The following is a 19,417-nucleotide window of genomic DNA, read 5'->3' on the forward strand; positions in this document are numbered from 1 at the left end:
GCAAATAAAATGAACAGATTTTGTGTAATTATAACAAACAATACACAATATCAGCTGCATACCCACATTGCTGCAAAATAATTGACCCTGTTACACTTGCCTTAGCTTTTTGTTCCTGAATACTCAACAGCCGCGTTGGAGACTTTGTAATCACATGGATTCAGATCACACACACACGTTTTGGAAATGTTCAAATATCCAACCCTTCTGGGGGAAGGTTCACTCAGCTCTCTGTGATGTGTTGGGATATGCAATCCCAAATTCTTGTCTTGTTCTGTACCTCGGATATTTGGAAGAATCAGTGCATAAAGAAGACAGATATTTTGTCTAGATCCTCCTGGTGGTCGGGAAGAAGGTCATAACAAAGAACTGGCTTAAGACTGATGCTCCGTCTTATAAACAATGGATTTCAATCCTAGATGATACACTTGTCTTGGAACATCTGACATATGAACTGAAGTTAAAAGAAAATCTCTTTATGAAGAACTGGGGAAAATGGCTGACATTCAGAGACAAATGTATCTATTAAGGGTCCTTAATATTCTGACACCAACACAGGCTGCTCTTTTCATCTGTTTGTTTTTCTGTTTTGTTTTGGGGTTGTTTTTGGGTTGTTTTTTTTTTGCTCTTTTTGCTCTTTTCCTGCTCCTCAACCTGAAGAGACTGTATTGTACTGTTAAAAATTGATAAATAAAAATTGTTAAAAAAAAAAAAAAAAAAAAAAAAAAAAAAAAGCCGGTTCCTCTGAGGTTATACTGACTTTTCTTTCATTCAAAAACCTCCTGGATTTAAGGAGGTAGAAGATTATTATGTGCCTTGTACATCACTACCACTGTATTAAGGTCAACAAGATCATTTATTTTCAGGAAATTAAGCTCTGTGGAAGGAGCACACTTGTAAACCAGAGAGACACAGAAGAAGTAGAATTACCACAGACCACCCACACTAATAGACTACCCGAACACTGCTCAAAGTGTCCTGATACACTGGACTGAATCACTATGTGCTAGACTCACCTAGATTAATTAACAAGATTAATTCTTGTGTCAGAGCCCCCATCGAATATGAGTAATTGCTATTATGGGTCACCTTGGAAATATACAGTAGGTGAATTAATTCATTCAGTCACTGTGACTAGACGCTGCCCACTGCATTTTAACACCACTTCAGTTCAGTGTCGTACTGTGGTGCTCGTCATGTTGGAGGCTTTTCAATTCAGCTGTGTCTGTACTGTTTAGATGTCTGCTAAGATTTATGAAGAGCAGAAAAAGACCGTACTTATAAACCTGCAACAAACAGTAGGTCCTGAATATTATCTATCACCTTCATCTAATCAAAATGATTTCATCTACTTAAGTAAGCAAACATTTATTCAATTCCAGGTTATGTTATAATCAGAATCAGAATTACCTGTGGAGGTTATAGCAGGTAGGTAATAGCCACTGTTTACATTATTTCTGTCATTTCTGCTTGAGTTTTATTTAAAACTTTTATCTATTTTATTTCATTTATTATTTTTTTATTTTATTTATTTAAAAGACACATAATTTAAGGCATGACCTAAGCTTAATTCAAGTGAAATAAATGTGTATAGCATCAAAACTAACTTTCAAAACTAAGTTTTTTGTTGTTTTTTTAACAGGGTTTATACAGGTCATTAAAAAGCATTAAAAGTCATTAAAATAGATTTTGTGAAAATTAAGGCCTTAAATGGTATTAAAAAGCATTAAATTCGATGTCTAGAGGCATTAAAAATTTAAATAGGCTTGATGAAAAAAAACAGCATTGTTATTCATGATTTATTTTGATTATATAAACATTTAACAATTTTGATCAGAAGTACAATGTAATGATTGACAGGCGGAACACTTTTAATAGGCTATTGTTTATGACCAATACAGGATGTCACAACATCAGATGCATGAAATGCAATGTCCTGTGAGCGTACTCATACTGTAGCAAAAGAGGGAAAGAGGGAATATTAGCAAATGTGGGAAAAATGGGAAAATGCAAGTTTCAGCAGAAGTGATTAGAGAAGGAACTATTCAGAACCTGTCATAAAACTACATATAAAACTACATCTGCATTCCATTTGTTTAAAGTGGCATTAAAAAGGGCATTGAAGCATTGAATTAGACTAGCTGATACCTACAGAAGCCCTGTTTAAGTTTTTTGGATGATGTTTATCATCCATTCCAGTTTTTCTAAAGTTATAAACATAATTTCTCATTGAAAATTTCTTTGAGAAGGCTCGCAAACTTTCTCAAACTGTGCGTCTAAGTGTTTCACAAACTTAGGGAACAAGCTGGATCCCAGACAGCAACATCCCTTTGAAAACCTAAGGAAAACCTTCCAAGCTATGTCAATATTAGATTCAACTGAATTTTGCACTTGCCACAAACGTCAGCTAAGAATATGACAAGCTATGTCATCTGTCTTTCAGTTTCAGACTTGAAAGTGCTAAAAAAAATAAATAACATTCCCAGAATAGTTGGAGTAAATAACTGATGTTTGTCATGTTTTTTTTAGACCATTTCTGTTTCTGTATCAGTCCTGACCCTGAGCTGCATCGCCCAAGACCGTTGGTATGCGATCTGCCACCCTCTGATGTTCAAGAGCACAGCCAAGAGGGCTCGCAAGAGCATTGTTGTCATCTGGGTCGTGTCGTGCATCATCATGATCCCTCAGGCTATAGTGATGGAGTGCAGCAGCCTGCTGCCGGAGCTCACAAACAAGACAAGCCTATTCACAGTGTGTGATGAACATTGGGGAGGTTAGTTCACTTCAGACAAACTTTCCACTTACTTCACACGATCAGATGCACAGGAACAGCAGGGACCAAATAACTAACAAGACTTTTGGTTCTCCTTTCACAGTGATAACAATCTTAACCCAGAAAGACCCAGTGCTACTTTTGTGGTAGTTTCCAAGTGAATTTTTCTCTAGATTTCATCTTTTTTTAATGCATTTATCACCATTTATTATAATAATATCTTCTGTAATTTGCATTTTTTGAGGAAAATTATGTATTTTCCTGTATTTAATGATCATGTAGATGTTCATTAAAGCCCAGAGAAAAGATTCAGAAAGAGAGAAAACAGAAGAAAAAGTGGCTTTTTCAGCAAAGATATCACTAACTGAATACTAGAAGCACTCGGAGAGTGCAGACCCCCGCCAAGGCAGATCAGTGTCCCGGATTTGGATGAAAATTTCAGGAAATGTTGATACTGGCACGAGGAACAAATGATTTAATTTTGGTGGTGATCGGGGGTGGGGGGGGCACTGATCTGCCTTGGCAGAGGTCTGTGCTGTCTTTTCTAGAAAAGCACTCATAGAGCGCAGACCTTCGCCAAGGCAGATCAGTGCCCCCCCCCGATCACCACCAAAATTTAATCATTTGCTCCTTGTGCCAGTATCAATATTTCCTGAAATTTTCATCCAAATCCTCTATAACTTTTTGAGTTATTTTGCACACAGACAAACAGACAAACCAACACCGACAAACATAACCTCCTTGGCGGAGGTAATAAAAATAAGTGTTTCCATCCACTGTCATTGATCCAACTCCATGGGTTTTACTGGTGAATCAGTGTTGTAGAAGATCATGGTGTTTCCATGTTCCTCCGAACTTTGAAATGGGTCATATCTGATGACCATGAAAAGATGACAAACTGCATTTTACACCAATTATTTACATTATTGATAGAATTAGTGGATCAACAGGTATTAAACCTTTACATCAGTAGATGGTTGTGGTCACCGGTGGATGTTTGGGTCTGTATGAGTTAAAAGAGCATCCGTGATCCTGTCTGTATGTGTAGCTAGTGTACGATACTTCAGATTATACATTAAGAGCAGGACTGATAAAGAGAGATGAATGAACGTTAAGATAATCCAACCAGGATGAGCAATTTGAAGGATTTTGCTGACTTTATTTATGCATAAACTTCAAGAATGAAAATCAGAAGTTGGATTTACTGCCGATTCTGTTCTTAAAACACCTGTGTTGGTCATTTTAATGTGTAGTTCTTTATGAAATAATGAAGTAAAAGAACACATTTCAAGCAGTTCTAATAAATATACATATATGTATAAATTTTTCAGGTTAACCTCTTGAGAACCAGAAATGTAGAAGAGGACTTTTAGAGCTTCATTTCAAAAACAAAACACTGTAAAAGGCTCAAATCTGATGTGCTGTGTACAGGACATCCTGGACATTGCAGTGATGTCTGACTGTTTGGGGTTCATCCAATCAAACATAACATCTGTTTCTATGTTTTTAAAGACAACAATTGGGTCTTATTTTAAAGTTAAGTGTTTTAAAATAGTTTGACATATATTTGTTGATATACAGTTATATTTAACTTAATAAATACAATGATTTTTTCCAATGTCCTTGTAGAAGCCAATAATGTAATAACAGCTGATAACGTAATAATAGCCGATAAGGTAATACATTTGCTATTTTTAAAATGTAATAGGCCAATAACTTAATATCTGGCCAAAAACATTATAAAAGTCCTGAACTGATAATGTAATAACTTTTGGCCAATAACGTTATAACTTATTGGCTGGTTATTACATTATTGGCCTGGTAAAAAAAGATTCTTTGCAAATGTAATAATTGAGCCAATAGCATAGTAAGTTATAACGTTACTGGCCAAAAGTAGTTATGTTATCGGTTCAGGACTTTTATTATGTTATTGGCCTATTACATTTTAAAAATAGTTAAATTATTACATTATCAGCCGTTATTATGTTATCGGTTGTTATTACATTATTGGCTTCTACAGTCCTCCATAATCGACATGAGAACTTCATAAGTCTGTTGTATTTGTGTATTTGTATTTGTGTAAAATTTCTTTTTGGTCTATAATTCAAGATACAACAAACAAAACATGACAGGAAAATTTCAAAATGCTACAAAATGTGGAGTTTTTCTCTTTGAGTGTTTGGGTTTAGAGGTTTTTCCCACTTTTATTAGTGTTAAATGACCTGTAAAAAAAAAAAAGGTGGGTGAAAAGGCTCTAACTGTTGTAGCCTATCTTTCCTCTTTTCATTTCTGAAAGTGTTTTCTTCATTCCTGTCAGCAGAATGGTAGAAAAGATAATGGATGTAAGAATGATTCAATTAGTACTAAATCCCATTACCCGCTGCAAAGGACAGCCCTTAAAAATATGTGTTTTTTTTTTTTTTTTTTTTTAATTTCACCCAAGACAGTTATTTTAAAAAAGCAAAAGCAGAAATTGCTATACTTTCCCTTTTCTGGTCTTCAGGAGGTTAATGACTCAGAAAATGAAATTATGTTGGCCTTGTCAGACATCAGGTGCAGTACATTCTACAACTGGGTAATTAATGCTTCAGTACAGCTGTCTTTCTATTGGAGGCTGATTTATATGTGTTTGAAATCATGTTTTTCTGTTAAACTTCAGAAAGATATTCATACTATTGAGAGCCTCTGCTTATTTATTCATATTTTTTTAATTTAATACATTTTCTTATTCTGTCCTGTCTTTTATGTTGATCCTGAATCTGCGATATTTTGACTGATTTGTATATTTTTCTTTATTTCTTTTTATTCCTTCAACAGCTGAGATCTACCCTAAGGTGTACCACACCTGTTTCTTTATTGTCACATACTTTGCCCCATTATGTCTGATGGTCCTGGCGTATATCCAGATTTGTCATAAGCTGTGGTGTCAACAGGTGAGTAAAACAGTATGGGAGTCACCTCTAACACCAGGGGTGTCAAACTCGTTTTAGTTCAGGGGCCACATTTGTCCAGTTTGATCTCAAGTGGGCCAAAGCTGTAAAATAAAACCATAACAACCTGTAAATAATGACAACTCCAAACTTTTCTCTTTGTTTTAGTGCAAAAAATATTAAACTATGAAAATATTTACATTTACAAACTTTAACAAAAAAAGATAAGAATAACTTCAAAAAACTGAATTTTTTAAAGAAATATAAGAACAATTCTAATGATATTATGTCTATAAAGGGACCAAACATTTAGTAACAGGCAGAATATTGTTAAAATTGCACTTCATTTTTTTTTAACATTTCAGGTTCATATTTGTTCAGGTTTTTCACGTTTTATTGTTAAAGGATAGTTTAATAATTTAAATATTTTCCTAATTTAATGGAGTTCTAGACACTAAAACAAAGAGGAAAAATTTTGAATTGTCAGTATTTGGAGGTATAATATATATATATATATATATATATATATACTTTTTTTTTTTTTTTCATATTAAACCAAGAAGGATATTTAGGTTATTATGCTATTTTTTTTTTTACTTGAAATACTTTAGATCATATTGGTCTGCATGTGTAAACGACTTTGACATCCTCGACTAATTATATTCTTCATTGTCATTTTTGCACTTTTTAAATTCATTCCATGGGCCAGATGGTAGCCTTTGGCGGGCCGGTTTTGGCCCCCGGGCCACACATTTGACACCTCTGTTTTATACCAAACATCTACAACTGATCTTCTAGTGTTGAGTTTGTATTCACTTGTGTTCATATTTTACAATCAGATTCCTGGAAACACATCAGTTATACAGAGGAAGTGGAGGTCTCTGCAGTGCTCTGCTCCGGCGTCGGGGCCAGGAGAGTCTGTGAGGGTCAGGACCAGCACAGTTTGCGCTGAGATCAAACAGGTCCGAGCCCGACGCAAGACAGCGCGCATGCTAATGGTGGTGCTCTTTGTGTTTGCCCTGTGCTACCTGCCCATCAGTGTGCTCAATATCATGAAAAGGTAATAATGTCTTGAACTCTGAGGCTTTAAAGATCAAAAGGGAGAGAATTATGCATTTCATTTTAAGGAGGTTGTCTTGTATTTTTGTATCATAATTGTAAATATAGTGCAATGTATAAAATCGAATTTTTCGGCCTGATCACAATCAAGGTGTACAAGTATAATTGCATCAGTTATTAATCAGTATTACAAAAAGATACCCCCAAAACCATTCCCAAAATGTTTCTTTGGTCATCTTATTACTAGATCTTGCAATCCTCCAAATTTGAAGAAAATCAGATAAAACTGATAAAATGGCGACCCAATGAGCATGAAAACATGTGCAAAATTTTATTGTTATAAGAGAGCAAAATTATTGTACATAATATTTTGTAACACAGTAAATAATTACTACTCAACTCCTGTGTCTTTTTTATTACAAAATACACACATCACATTGCTTTTCATTTATTGATCATTTTTGTTGAACAGCTGTTTGATTATCAATTCTTATTTTCAGTATTAAGACAATCAACCATTTTGTTCTGAAAACTCTTCTTTTACAGCCCTTTGATTGGAATAATAAAATGGGAACCTGTTATTTCAGTATTATTATGACTAAATATGCACAACTAGACAGATTTTGCTATGCTCCCTGGCTGCTGAAAATTTGGGAACAATGTGGAAAACGGATGTTTACATCGAACTGCATGTTTTTAATGGCGCGTTGTTCACCAAAATTCATGTAGTGTCCGTACACCAATATACTTCCATCAATAATATGGCGTATATGCCTTATAGATATATTGGTATAACTTGTTCACAAATGTTTATTTCCTCCTGTACCAGGAAGACTTAGTTACAGATCTAACAGAGATGGGACCATGTGGTAAGTCAGATTTCCATTCCAATCTTGCAGAGTCCGCACACCAAGTAGTGTCCGTACACCATATCAAAATATGTGGGTCTAATTTTATTGTTTCTGTCAATATATGGAATCTTTCAGCACGCATGCTTTGGACACAACATCTATGCAATAAACAATGCATGATTATCCTGTGTGCTGAAACATTTGTAAATCTTTGTAGGCATTAAATATGGAGGCTATTAGGCTGGAGTGTCCGTACACCCAATAATTTCTGATTTGACAGGGGCAAGCCTGCGAAATTTTTAGTAGACACCATAATGCAAAAATATTTTGGACTTTAAAAGAAAAATATCAGACAAATAAAATGGCCTGTCTGATTTTTTTGATAGAGCATTATTATTTTTTATCCATATGTGCACCCTTCCTGTTACCCTTGATTGTGATCAGGCCGTATGCATTTCATTTTAAGGAGGCTGTCTTGTATTTTTGTATCATAATTGTTAATATAGTGCAATGTATAAAATCGAATGCTTTACTAACACTCTAGAATTGTATAAGAACAGAGTATTTCTTAATTATTTGCCATTTCCTTTTGTTAATTGCCTTTTATTAAAGAAAAATCATACTTTACTTGCAGAGTCTTCGGGACCTTTAAGAACACAAATGACAGAGAAACTGTGTACGCATGGTTCACTTTCTCCCATTGGCTCATTTATGCCAACAGTGCAGCAAATCCCATCATCTACAATTTCCTAAGTGGTAAGTTTGAGATCTACCTCATCTCCCAAACGGGTTTTATGAATTTATTATTGCCCTCTAGTGGCCAGAAACCACATACTACACCCTCTCTTTTCTAATGCTCCTCATACTACACTACCTGGTCAAAAAAACAAGCTGTTGAATGGCATTAAGAGCACATTCACCATAATATCCTCTATGCAAGACATACTTATGCAGTGTCTTAATAAATATGAGAACATTTTACATTCGGAGTTGCATTAATTTTCCCCCAAGCTCTTGTATTGATGATGGGAGAGTTGGAGAGCTGCATATTCTTCTTGAGTATATCCCAAAGGTTCTTAATGGGATTCAGGTGTGGACTCTGAGGTGTTCAATCCATGTGTGAGAGTGATGTCTCATGCTCCTTGAACCACTCTTTTATAATACAAATGAACATGACCAACCCTGGAATCCTCTTTTTATGCTCCATCGCAAACTGATGGTTGTGTATCAAATGAGAAGCTTCTTACCACAGCAGCTAGGGTTAATTAACTTGTTGCAGGTCAGACATATTAATCACTGTGGTAATTATTCGTCAGAAGAAGCTTACGTATTTGTTCAGTTAAATCCATATGAAGATTCCTTTTTTTCCCCCACACATTTAACTTTTTCTACTTACAAATCAAACATACAGTCGCAGAAAAAAATATTACACTATCAAAAGTTATCAGAAACCATGGTTATGCAATCAAGTACTAACTCCTGTGTGTATCATGTGACTAAAACTGACAGAAAACAAAACATGGAATGCCTAAAAGCACTGTATTTGGCAGTACAATGCCATAGCTATTGATATAAGAACTGAAGTGATTTTGGTTATTATCAAGAAAACCATGGAAAATGGATAGATATCAGCTCTGAAATTAAACACTTATGAGCTATTTTTGTTGTTATCATTATATTTGTCCAAACAAATGTACCTTTAGTTGTACCAGGCATTAAAATGAACAAGAAATTGAGGAAAACAAGGGTGGTCTAATAATTTTTTCCGTGACTGTATTTGTAGAGGAGAGAAGTTCATAACATTTATGATAACAATTTAGCAATACCATGTGTGTACTTTATCCAGACATTCAAAGACTTTTTTTGTTATTGTTAATTCATTAAAACCACAAGATATACAGAGAATTCTCTCTCACCTTAGTAGTAAATGAGGAGGTAAAAAAAAGAAAAAAGAAATGGTAATTGTATAATATATTTAACTGTATAACATACAGATGTCAAACATGCGGCCCGGGGGCTAAATCTGGCCCGCCAAAGGTTCCATTCCGGCCCGCAGGATGAAAGTGCGAAAATTTACCTGAACAGTCAAGGTTGTCCAAATCATTTTGGTTCAGGTTCCACATACAGACCAATGTGATCTCAAGTAAAAATAACAACACAATCACCCATAATTAATGACAACTACAAATTTTCTTTGTGAAAAATTGTGGGAAAAATTTAAGTTAAAAAAAATAACATTACACTGTGAAAATATTAACATTTACACAACTATTCTTTCATAATAAAATGTAAATAAATACATAAATAAAAACAAAGATGAACAGCTCGAAATGTGTAATTTTAACAATATTCTATCTGTTATTAAATGTTTGGCGCATTTATAGATCCGCTGTGATCTGTAGTTGTGTTAATAATAATAAGAGATGGACTATTGTAGAAATTGTTCAAATTTTAGTTCCAAACTCCAAAATTTTAACAATATTATGCCTGTTACCAAATGTTTATGTAACATTGTGTGTAAATGCACATGTATAAATAATAAGTTGAAGCATAATATTGTTAAAATTGCACTAATTTTTCAAATGAAATTTCTGTTTTTTCAGGTTATTCACAATTTTTTTTGTAAAATATAAATATTTTCATAATTGAATTGAGGGTTTTTTATACTAAAACAAAATGAAAAACTTGGATTTGTCATTATTTATAGGTTATTAAGTCATTATTTTACTGGTCTGGCCCGCTTGAGATCAAATTGGGCTAAATATGGCCCCTGAACCAAAATGAGTTTGACATCCCTGGTATAACAGACGAAATAAACACTCTGTGTAGAAGTACTGTAACTTAAGCCTATTTACAATAGTGGCAGTAGTACAAATACAGTAATAGAAGTTGGGGGGGGGGGGGGTACATAATGGAACAGTTTATGAGGTGTATGAACAAACAAACAGAATCCAAATTATGAAAATTATGATTAAAAAAAAAAAAAAAGTTTCATGCCAGCCTCATGAAACCACAGCATGGATTCTCAAAAGTCAGTATGGGTCTAAGTGGGCTTTTATACGTATTATATGTAAGATTTATAATAGAAATCACCCTGTAACATGTTTCTCACCTTCCCCTTCTCATTGCTCATGTTTTATGACATATCTGTTTCATACTAATAAAAGTATTAACTTAGGAGAATCCATTCTGTAGTCTGATGAAGCTAAATATTTGATTAAACATAATATTTTCTGCCACTAGCGATGGATGTATTGCTCAATGCGCCCCCACACAGTGGTACTTAAATCCATGGAAATCTCACAGCAACAGTGGGAGACAACTGTAAATGGAAAAAAAAAGCTCAGTTTTTGCAAATAGGAAGAAAGTTATACAGAATAGAATAGAATAGAATAGAATAGAATAGAATAGAATAGAATAGAATAGAATGTCTTTATTGTCACAGGTACAACAAAATTGAAAGTGCAATCATCTTTAGGTGTCATAAAAGTGTAAATAATTTATATAAAAGCAAACAAATTACATTTTTTAAGACAGAACAGAGGAGCAAAGTCATTACAGACATTCATAAAATATGGATTTATTCTTCAGGGTGGTCCTGTTAGCTTTCACCTTGTGGCGAATGTCTTTTTCCTCACAAAGCAAGTGCCCTAGAGCTTATCAGAGTCATTTTATCTCTTCCAGTAAGCCGGTATCCTGCATAGAAGTGGGATGCATAGTTGTTTCTTTTTTGTTTTGTTTTTTCCACACTGGAAGCCTCTGCTAAAGTCAAAGCACATGAAAAGCAGTTAGACTTTTCCAAGGCTCATATTGACGAAGGTATTGACTTTTGAGGATCCATGCTGTGGTCTCATGAGGCCAAAGTCGATCTTTTTTAATCTGATTGCACGTACCATGTGATCCATAAGGGTGAGGATTAACGTGAGAATTCCGTGGTCCCCCACACTAAATGATGGTGAGGGTATTTCTAATATGGATGCTTCTATGAAACTGGTCCCTAAAAACAGAACATGGGGGCAAAAAATTCAAGCCAGATGTAGACGAACGTTATGAAGAAAGTTTGGTAGCACTTTGGGTCTATTATGAAAATATATACTTACTGAGATAAAAAAGAAACTATTTTTCAAATAAAACAAATTTTTATTTTACTTTACATTACATTTAATACAACAATCTCCATGTAACACAATCAAAAGGACACAAAAATTACGCACTACTATTTTTTTAAATATCTCTTTATTCTCTCACAGGTACATTTTGGGAATTGAACTAATTATGCAAGGCAGAGTGTTTCACAAGAATGACCACTGTTGCAAAAATCCTTTGTAATTTGTATGCGTTTAACTGGGCAGGTTCTGCATGTAACACAAGTGGACACGATGGGTTACATACAAAACCTGGAATAAGACTCCCAATTCATGAAAAACGCACATATCTGGATTAGAAAAATCACTAGGATCATCAAATTTAGCACAGTGTCTTTATTTATAGCGGTATATAAGACCATTTCAAGCCATGTTTTCATGATCAAATGCACTGACACCTAGGTAGCTTTTCATGTCCTAATTTTAGTCCTATTTTTGGCCCCAATATTTTATTAAAAATTCATTAATTTTGGGATGGCTCAGAGCAAGAGTATATAATTTTTGCATTTATCTGAGGTCATCATTAGGTACATCCTGGGGGGAAATATGTCTAAATTTACCTTTTATTGTTGGATGTAAAAAGCTGTCAAAGTACCAGGTACCAAAATGAACTCAGTTTCATAGAAGCACCCATATGGGGATGTAGAAGTCCAAGTGGTTTGGGGTAACTAAGAATAAGCTACTGTCACTTTATATTCTCCACCACCTGAGAGATTTCCAACATGGTGATTACCCTAAACATCCATGCAAGATTGCTGTTTCGTTCTGAAATATAGGGCACTGCAGGCTGTATGCAACATAATGTGTATATAATAATACAACACGCTACTTCCTGCAATAATATGCAGTGCAGTCTTTTAAATGTGACAGCTAATACAGTCTACATAGTCAGATGAGCAACAGGTTGTCAGATATTTACAGAAAATGTTTGGTTTTTTTTATATTTGAAACCTCGGTGAAATCATCTGTGAGGTAAGCGATTGTTCACATCAGCTGCCACAGTTGATTGCTACCAAGAGCCAGCGTGGTTATTAGCCCTTTTCACCATTTCAAGTTGCAATTATATGCCACAAGTCAACATTCAAATGGAAATCTATCATGGCAAATTGTACCACGGCATGTTACTTTGCTTGGTGGTCTCATCACTCATCTCCTTGACAGCGCACAGATGTTTCCTGATTCATATTCATTTATGATTTTTAGAAATAGAAAACTCTGTACTTCACTCCAGCATATAAGGGAGTAGTGATGTGCATGGATTTGTGAACTTTGTACCAATTGAAGAAGATGCTAGCGCATTGTGAGATAAAGCCTATGAAGTAGACGACATACATATGTGTAATAATTGGTGGAACGCTCTACCAAGTGCTACAAGAACAGAGGCATCCCTGCCTATCTTCAAGAAGCTCCTGAAGACCCAGCTCTTCCGAGAGCACCTCCTATCCTAGCACTTTCAAACATTCCATTTTAAATATCCTAATAAGGTTTTTCCCAGGATTATCACAGATTCTTCCAGGATTATCTCTGGACCTGCTGCGGTGGTCCTGCCTCTTCCCTGCCCTCATCATCACCACTCACTTATCCTCAACTGCCTCCATGTGTCTCCCCCTACTCCCCCCTTCTCCCCCTCTCCCCCTCTCCCCCAGTCTCTATCTCTATCCCTCTCTCTTTTCTCCTCCTTTACTCTCTCTCTTTAACCCCAACTGGTCAAGGCAGATGTCCATCCTTCAGGAGTCTGGGTCTGCTCGAGGTTTCTGCTGTTAAAGGGAAGTTTTTCCTCGTCACTGCCACCAGTTCAATTCAATTCAATTCAACTTTATTTGTATAGCCCAATATCACAACAAGGTTATCTCAAAGGGCTTTACAGAGTCAGTTGGAGTAAACAACAGTCAAATAAACAGCAAGAAAATGAGTAGTGTCCAGGGCATCCCCCGTCCTTAGACCCTCCTTCTCGGCAAGGAAAAACTCAAAACCCAGTGGGAAAAGGGAGAAACCTCGGGGAGAACCACAGTGAAGGAGAGATCCACTCCCATGGACGGACAGGCTATAGATGCACCAGGACTGATGGACGTCCATTTGCAGATGTAGTTCTAGTCTGCAAGGATGCAGTAGGGTGGACACATGGGGGGTCCATCCCGTTGGATGAGACAGGCAGGAGCGAGGAGGCCCATCCACAGTGGTGAGGCCGAGGACGTCCATCCAGACAGGTGGGGGAGGGGGTCAGGACACAGGTCAGGGCAGGACACAGATGGGTCACAAGTCACAACTGTTTGCTCCAGGAGGATTCTGTCAGGTTTCTGTAAATTGGCTTAGAGTCTGGTTTTGACCAACTCTATATATAAAGTGTCATGAGATAACTTTTTTGTGATCTGGCGCTATATAAATAAAATTTGATTGATTGAGTGATTTGATTGGTTTTCCACTGTAAGTCGCTTTGGAAAAAAGCGTCTGCCAAATGCATAAACATAAACATAAACGTAATACATTTCAATTGCGTCTTTCTATTAGTCAGTGCTGAGGACATGGAGTCATCAGTGCTCTATACTGTATAGAACTGTCCTCACTGTGAGTCACCGTGAAAAGGTACAGAAATATTTACAGCACTTTACAGCTCAGTAATTGTGGTAGTAACTGAATCTTAACTTTGTTCAGAGACAGACTATAGGGGAAAAAAAGTAGAGAACCTGATGTGGCTGAGAAAATGTCGCACAACATGATGTTTTGGAGGATTTATTTGGTGCGTGAAGGACAGCTGTGCAAAAGGGCTGATGGCAGAATGGATGGAGTCTTGACTGCCAGGATTGGTTGATGGAAGTATAAAACACCGTAGACACTAAAGGGAGATATTTCCCTTCTTCAGGCTGGAGCATTTGTGTCTGTATCTCTTCACAAGCGGTATAACTGAAGGCTAAATGTCTGCACAGTCTAAACATATAGGTTTTTGTCATTTGTCTGAGAGTGTTTTTGAATGTTTTGTCTGTTCTGACGCTGACGGGCACTTTTACCAACTTCTATATTTTGATTTTACAGCCTTGACTGAAAGCATGGATGTTTTCAGTGGCTGTCTTCACCACCTAAAAGGAAAGGCTTGTACAAAGTTAAATCCATATGAGGATTTTTTTTTCCCAGGCTGTGTATTCTGTATATACAGTTATGTTCACTCAAATCTAACAGTTAACTTTTTCTACGTACAAATCAGACATATTTGTAGAAGAGAAAAGATCATAACATTTATAATCTCTCTATCTCTCCTGGAGGGTTCTGTTTTCCCACTGGGTTTTTGGGGGGTTTTGTTGCCGAGAAGGAGGGTCTAAGGACGGGGGATGCCCAGGACATTAATCCATTTCCTTCTTCTATTGTTTATTTTATTTCATTTTTTTTATTTATTTATTTATTTGTTTATTTATTTATTTTAAATTTCGAACATGCAAAGAAACAAAACAAAAACAAGCAAATTACGACAAAAACAAAATAACATTTAAAATGTACAGAATCTGTCTTCAAATACGTGCAAGTCTGAATTTTGCATGGTCGAAAAGGAGTAGGAAGCAGTATAAACTTATTTAATCCACCCCCTCAAGTGCTTTTACATCTTTATCACTAATTTAATACAACAATCAAACAATACATTTTTCCTAATTTCAGCATTCAACCACAACAAATACACAATGCAGTAATTGAATTATACACAACAATATGATCATGGCAGTACAGTCATAGAAACAGACTCAACAATTCAACAATTTTCCTCAATAATTACAACATATTTATCCATACAACATCATCCATAAACAAACAGCCCTCATTGTCATTATTAAATACTGAACCTCACAAGAATCAATTCTTTATATCTTTTTTTAAACTGAATTATGTTTGATATTTGTTTGATCTCCACACACAATTTGTTTCACAATTTTACTCCACAGATGGTAGTACAGAAACTTTTTAACGTTTAACTCCATAAGGTTAATGACTTTTAAGATTTTAGATTGCAAAAATAGAGGATTTGTGTGTTCACGAAAACCAACACTGTGAACAATTCTTATTGCTCTTTTTTGCAGTATAGAAAAAACTTTGTAATGAAGTTGCATATGTATTTCCCCATACCTCCAAACAGTAACTTAAATAAGGTAAGACCAATGAATTATACAGAATGTTAAGTGATTTTTGATCTAATATCCCCTCTGCTCTGACCAGGACTGAGATGCTTCTGGATAGTTTCCATATCCAGCTAATTCTGTAAAGCCCTTTTTTTAATGTTATATACCTGTTGTGAAGCGCATTGAGTCTGACTTGTGCATGAAACGTGCTCTATAAATAAAGTTGAATTGAACTGAATTGAATTGAATTGACATAAACAATCTAGCAATACTATGTGCATACTTTATTCAGAGATTCAAAGATTGTTTTATTGTTAATTCACTAAAAGCACAGAACACAGAGAATTATCTCACCTTGGTAGTAAATTTCATGCAATAAAAAAAGAGATTAAAATAGGAAAAAGTGGTTTAACAGATGAAATGGATACTCTGTGGAGATGTACTGTAAATTAATCAAATACAGCAACAGTAACGGAAGGTGGGGGTGTACGAACAAAATACAAAGAAACAAAATATGAACAAAATACAAAAAAAACCTAAATACAAACAAAATGTAAAAAACAAAATACAAACAACATGTTTTAAAATTTAAAAACGAACAAAATCCAAAAAAAAAACTAAATATGAACAAAATACACAAAACAAAATACAAACAAAATAAAATAAAAAATGAACAAAATACAAAAAAAATGAAGAAAAATACAAAAAAACTAAATACAAACAAAATACAAAAAAAATACTAAAAAAAAAAAATACAAAACAACAAAATACTAAAAAAAAGAAAAATACAAACAAAATACGAACAAAATCCCAAAAAAGTCCTTATTAAAATGATAAAAACTGTTTCATCCCAGCCAAATGAAACCACATCATGGATTCTCAAAAGTCAGTATGGGTCTTTGAAATGTCTGAGTGGACTTTCATATGTATTATATATAAGATTTATAATAATAAATAGGACTGTAACGTATTTCTCACCTTTCCCTTCTCATCGCTCATGCTTTATGACACATCTGTTTCATACTGATAAAGGTATTAACTTTGGAGAACCCATTGTGTAGTCTCGTAAGGCTAAATATTTCATTAAATATAATCTTTTCTGCCACTATGTATTGATCTGTGCACCCCCACACAGTGGTACTGAAATCCACTTAAATCTACTTAAATCTCAGAGCAACAGTGAGAGAGAACTGTAAAGGTTAAAGGAACAAAGGCAAACAAAAACAAGCAAATGACTGTTTTTAAGCCAGACCTTTGGAGCACTCAGGAAATGGAGTCAGATAGATGACAGTTACATAATTACTATAAATACACTACATTATTACTATAGGATGACATTGTGGTGAAGTGGTTTATGCTATCGCCTCACAACAGAAGGTCCTGGCTTCTATTCCAGCACCAGGAACGGGCTGTTCTGCGTAGATTTTACATTTTTTCCCTGTGTATTTATTCTCTTCAGGTACTCCAGCTTCCTCCCACCATTCAAAGACGTGCTCTTAATAGGTTCATTGGTCAATCTAAATTGCCCAAAGCTGTGAGAGTGAATTGGTTTTCTGTACACGCTAGCCTGGAGCAAAAATGTTGAGGAAAAAAATGTTAGAATATGAAAACAAACACCTTCCTTTTGCAACTCTATCCTCTTGGCCCAAATGAAAAAACAAAATACAAATGCAGTATAAATGAGCCTGTCATTTCATAACACCGGAAAAGAGAAAACACGTTAAGCATCTGTGTCAAGCCACAGAGGAAAGAAAGAGTTTTGTTTGTTTTGATGAAATACCAACCCTTAAAGCAGCATAAGGCTTTCATCACAATTTTTTTTTTTTCCAATTTGTAAAACCCCAGTGATAGAATAATTATCACTAATCCATTAGTCTTTCCATTCTTACACACCTGAATCACTTCCCTCACGGTGAACAACTGTGAAGATGAAGCCATCACAAACACAGTCTGTTTGTTTACATAACAAACTGAAATGTCACTCGGGCCTTTTCGGAAATTTTGTCGTGAAGTGCAAGAACAGATGGATGGATGGATGGGTAGGTAGGTAGGTAGGTGGATGGATGGATGGATGGATGGATGGAAGGACGGACGGACGGGTGGATGGATGGATGGACAGACGGACGAGCGGATGGATGGATGGATGGATGGATGGATGGATGGATGGTCAGATGGGTGGGTAGGTAGGTGGATGGATGGAAGGACGGATGGACGGGTGGATGGATGGATGGATGGATGGAGGGAGGGAGAGACGGTCGGACGGACGGATGGATGGATGGATAGGTGGGTGGACAGATAGATGAATGGGTGGGTGGATAGATGGATGGATGGATGGATGGATGGATGGATGGATGGATGGATGGATGGATGGATGGATGGAAAATCGGATGGGTGGGTAGATGGATGGATGAATGGATGGACAGACGGACGGATGGGTGGGTGGGTGGGTGGGTGGATGGACAGACGAATGGATGGATGGACGGATGGATGGATGGATGGATGGATGGATGGATGGATAGATGGATGGATGAATGGAAAATCGGATGGGTGAGTAGGTAGATGGATGGATCATTTCTTTATAATCACCTATTTATTGCTGAACTATTACTGACTTGTTACAACACTGCTGCTGAGCTTTAATGTACAATGCCACTGAATGTTTTGTTTGTTTTTTTTTATGGTGAACTTTTGAAGCTGATCTAACCTCTCAGGCTCTGATAACCAGTGATTCTGACATTCTTACTCAATCTACTTGTGAAGCGTTGTGCACAAAACATTGAAACTGGCAGAGCTCTAATTTAATTTCATGCGTTTGGTTTTCCCCAGGGAAATTTCGTGGAGAGTTCAAAGCAGCCTTTTCTTGCCACTGGTGCGGCCACAGCGAGAATCGAACACAGAAGACACCGATGAGAATGAGCACGGGCAGCCGCAAATCTCTTTCAACCCAAGTGAATAACATGGACAATGTATCACGCATATCAGATCAAATAGTGTAGTTTAATAATTCAGGTGTAGACCTCTTGCTTCTAATCCATGCCATAAGAGACATACTCCTTCTACAGGTTAATAATCAAACCTAATGTATAATCAACCTGCTTTTTAAAAACAGGGATGTAAATGGAAAAGACTGAAATCACTTTTCGCCATGTTTTATTCACTGGACGCTATAAAATGAGGGTTTTACAAAATGTACCACTGTTTTCTGAAGATGTTTTTATTTTATATTATATGATCACAGACAGGAGAAAACACAGGTTCATTCTTTGGACATAATTTGGATGTAAAGCATTAAATTACACCGTGCTACATCTGTATGTGGTTAAAAATGATTTGTTTGCACATAGGTAGGGTTATGGTACTGTAAATTTACTAATTTTAACTGCAGAATGTTATTTTTGGTTCATTCGTGTCCATTCATTTATTGGTTTCAGTTTCTGTGTTGTGATAATGGAAGAGTGTGCATGCTATGGGGACCAGTAAGACTTTTAACTTTACACGGTTTTGTAAATTGTCTTTTTAAATCACAGAAGTCAATCAGCATTTGGTCTAAAGGGGTCAT

The 19,417-nt window shown here is 35.8% G+C and overlaps 1 protein-coding gene across 1 annotated transcript in view; it reads left to right on the forward strand.

The window, feature by feature from the left end:
- Window positions 1–19,036, forward strand: part of hcrtr2 (hypocretin (orexin) receptor 2) — a 78,619-nt gene extending 59,583 nt beyond the window's left edge. Inside the window, exons 3-7 of the mRNA XM_030155295.1 lie at window positions 2,530–2,773; window positions 5,591–5,706; window positions 6,543–6,763; window positions 8,248–8,369; window positions 18,685–19,036. Of these exons, the coding sequence (XP_030011155.1) occupies window positions 2,530–2,773; window positions 5,591–5,706; window positions 6,543–6,763; window positions 8,248–8,369; window positions 18,685–18,854 (873 nt within the window). The 3' untranslated portion in view covers window positions 18,855–19,036. The remainder of the gene's footprint in view (window positions 1–2,529; window positions 2,774–5,590; window positions 5,707–6,542; window positions 6,764–8,247; window positions 8,370–18,684) is intronic.
- The last annotated feature ends 381 nt before the right edge of the window (window positions 19,037–19,417 follow it).

Source organism: Sphaeramia orbicularis, chromosome 15 (assembly GCF_902148855.1).
Source record: "Sphaeramia orbicularis chromosome 15, fSphaOr1.1, whole genome shotgun sequence".
Taxonomy (NCBI): domain Eukaryota; kingdom Metazoa; phylum Chordata; class Actinopteri; order Kurtiformes; family Apogonidae; genus Sphaeramia; species Sphaeramia orbicularis.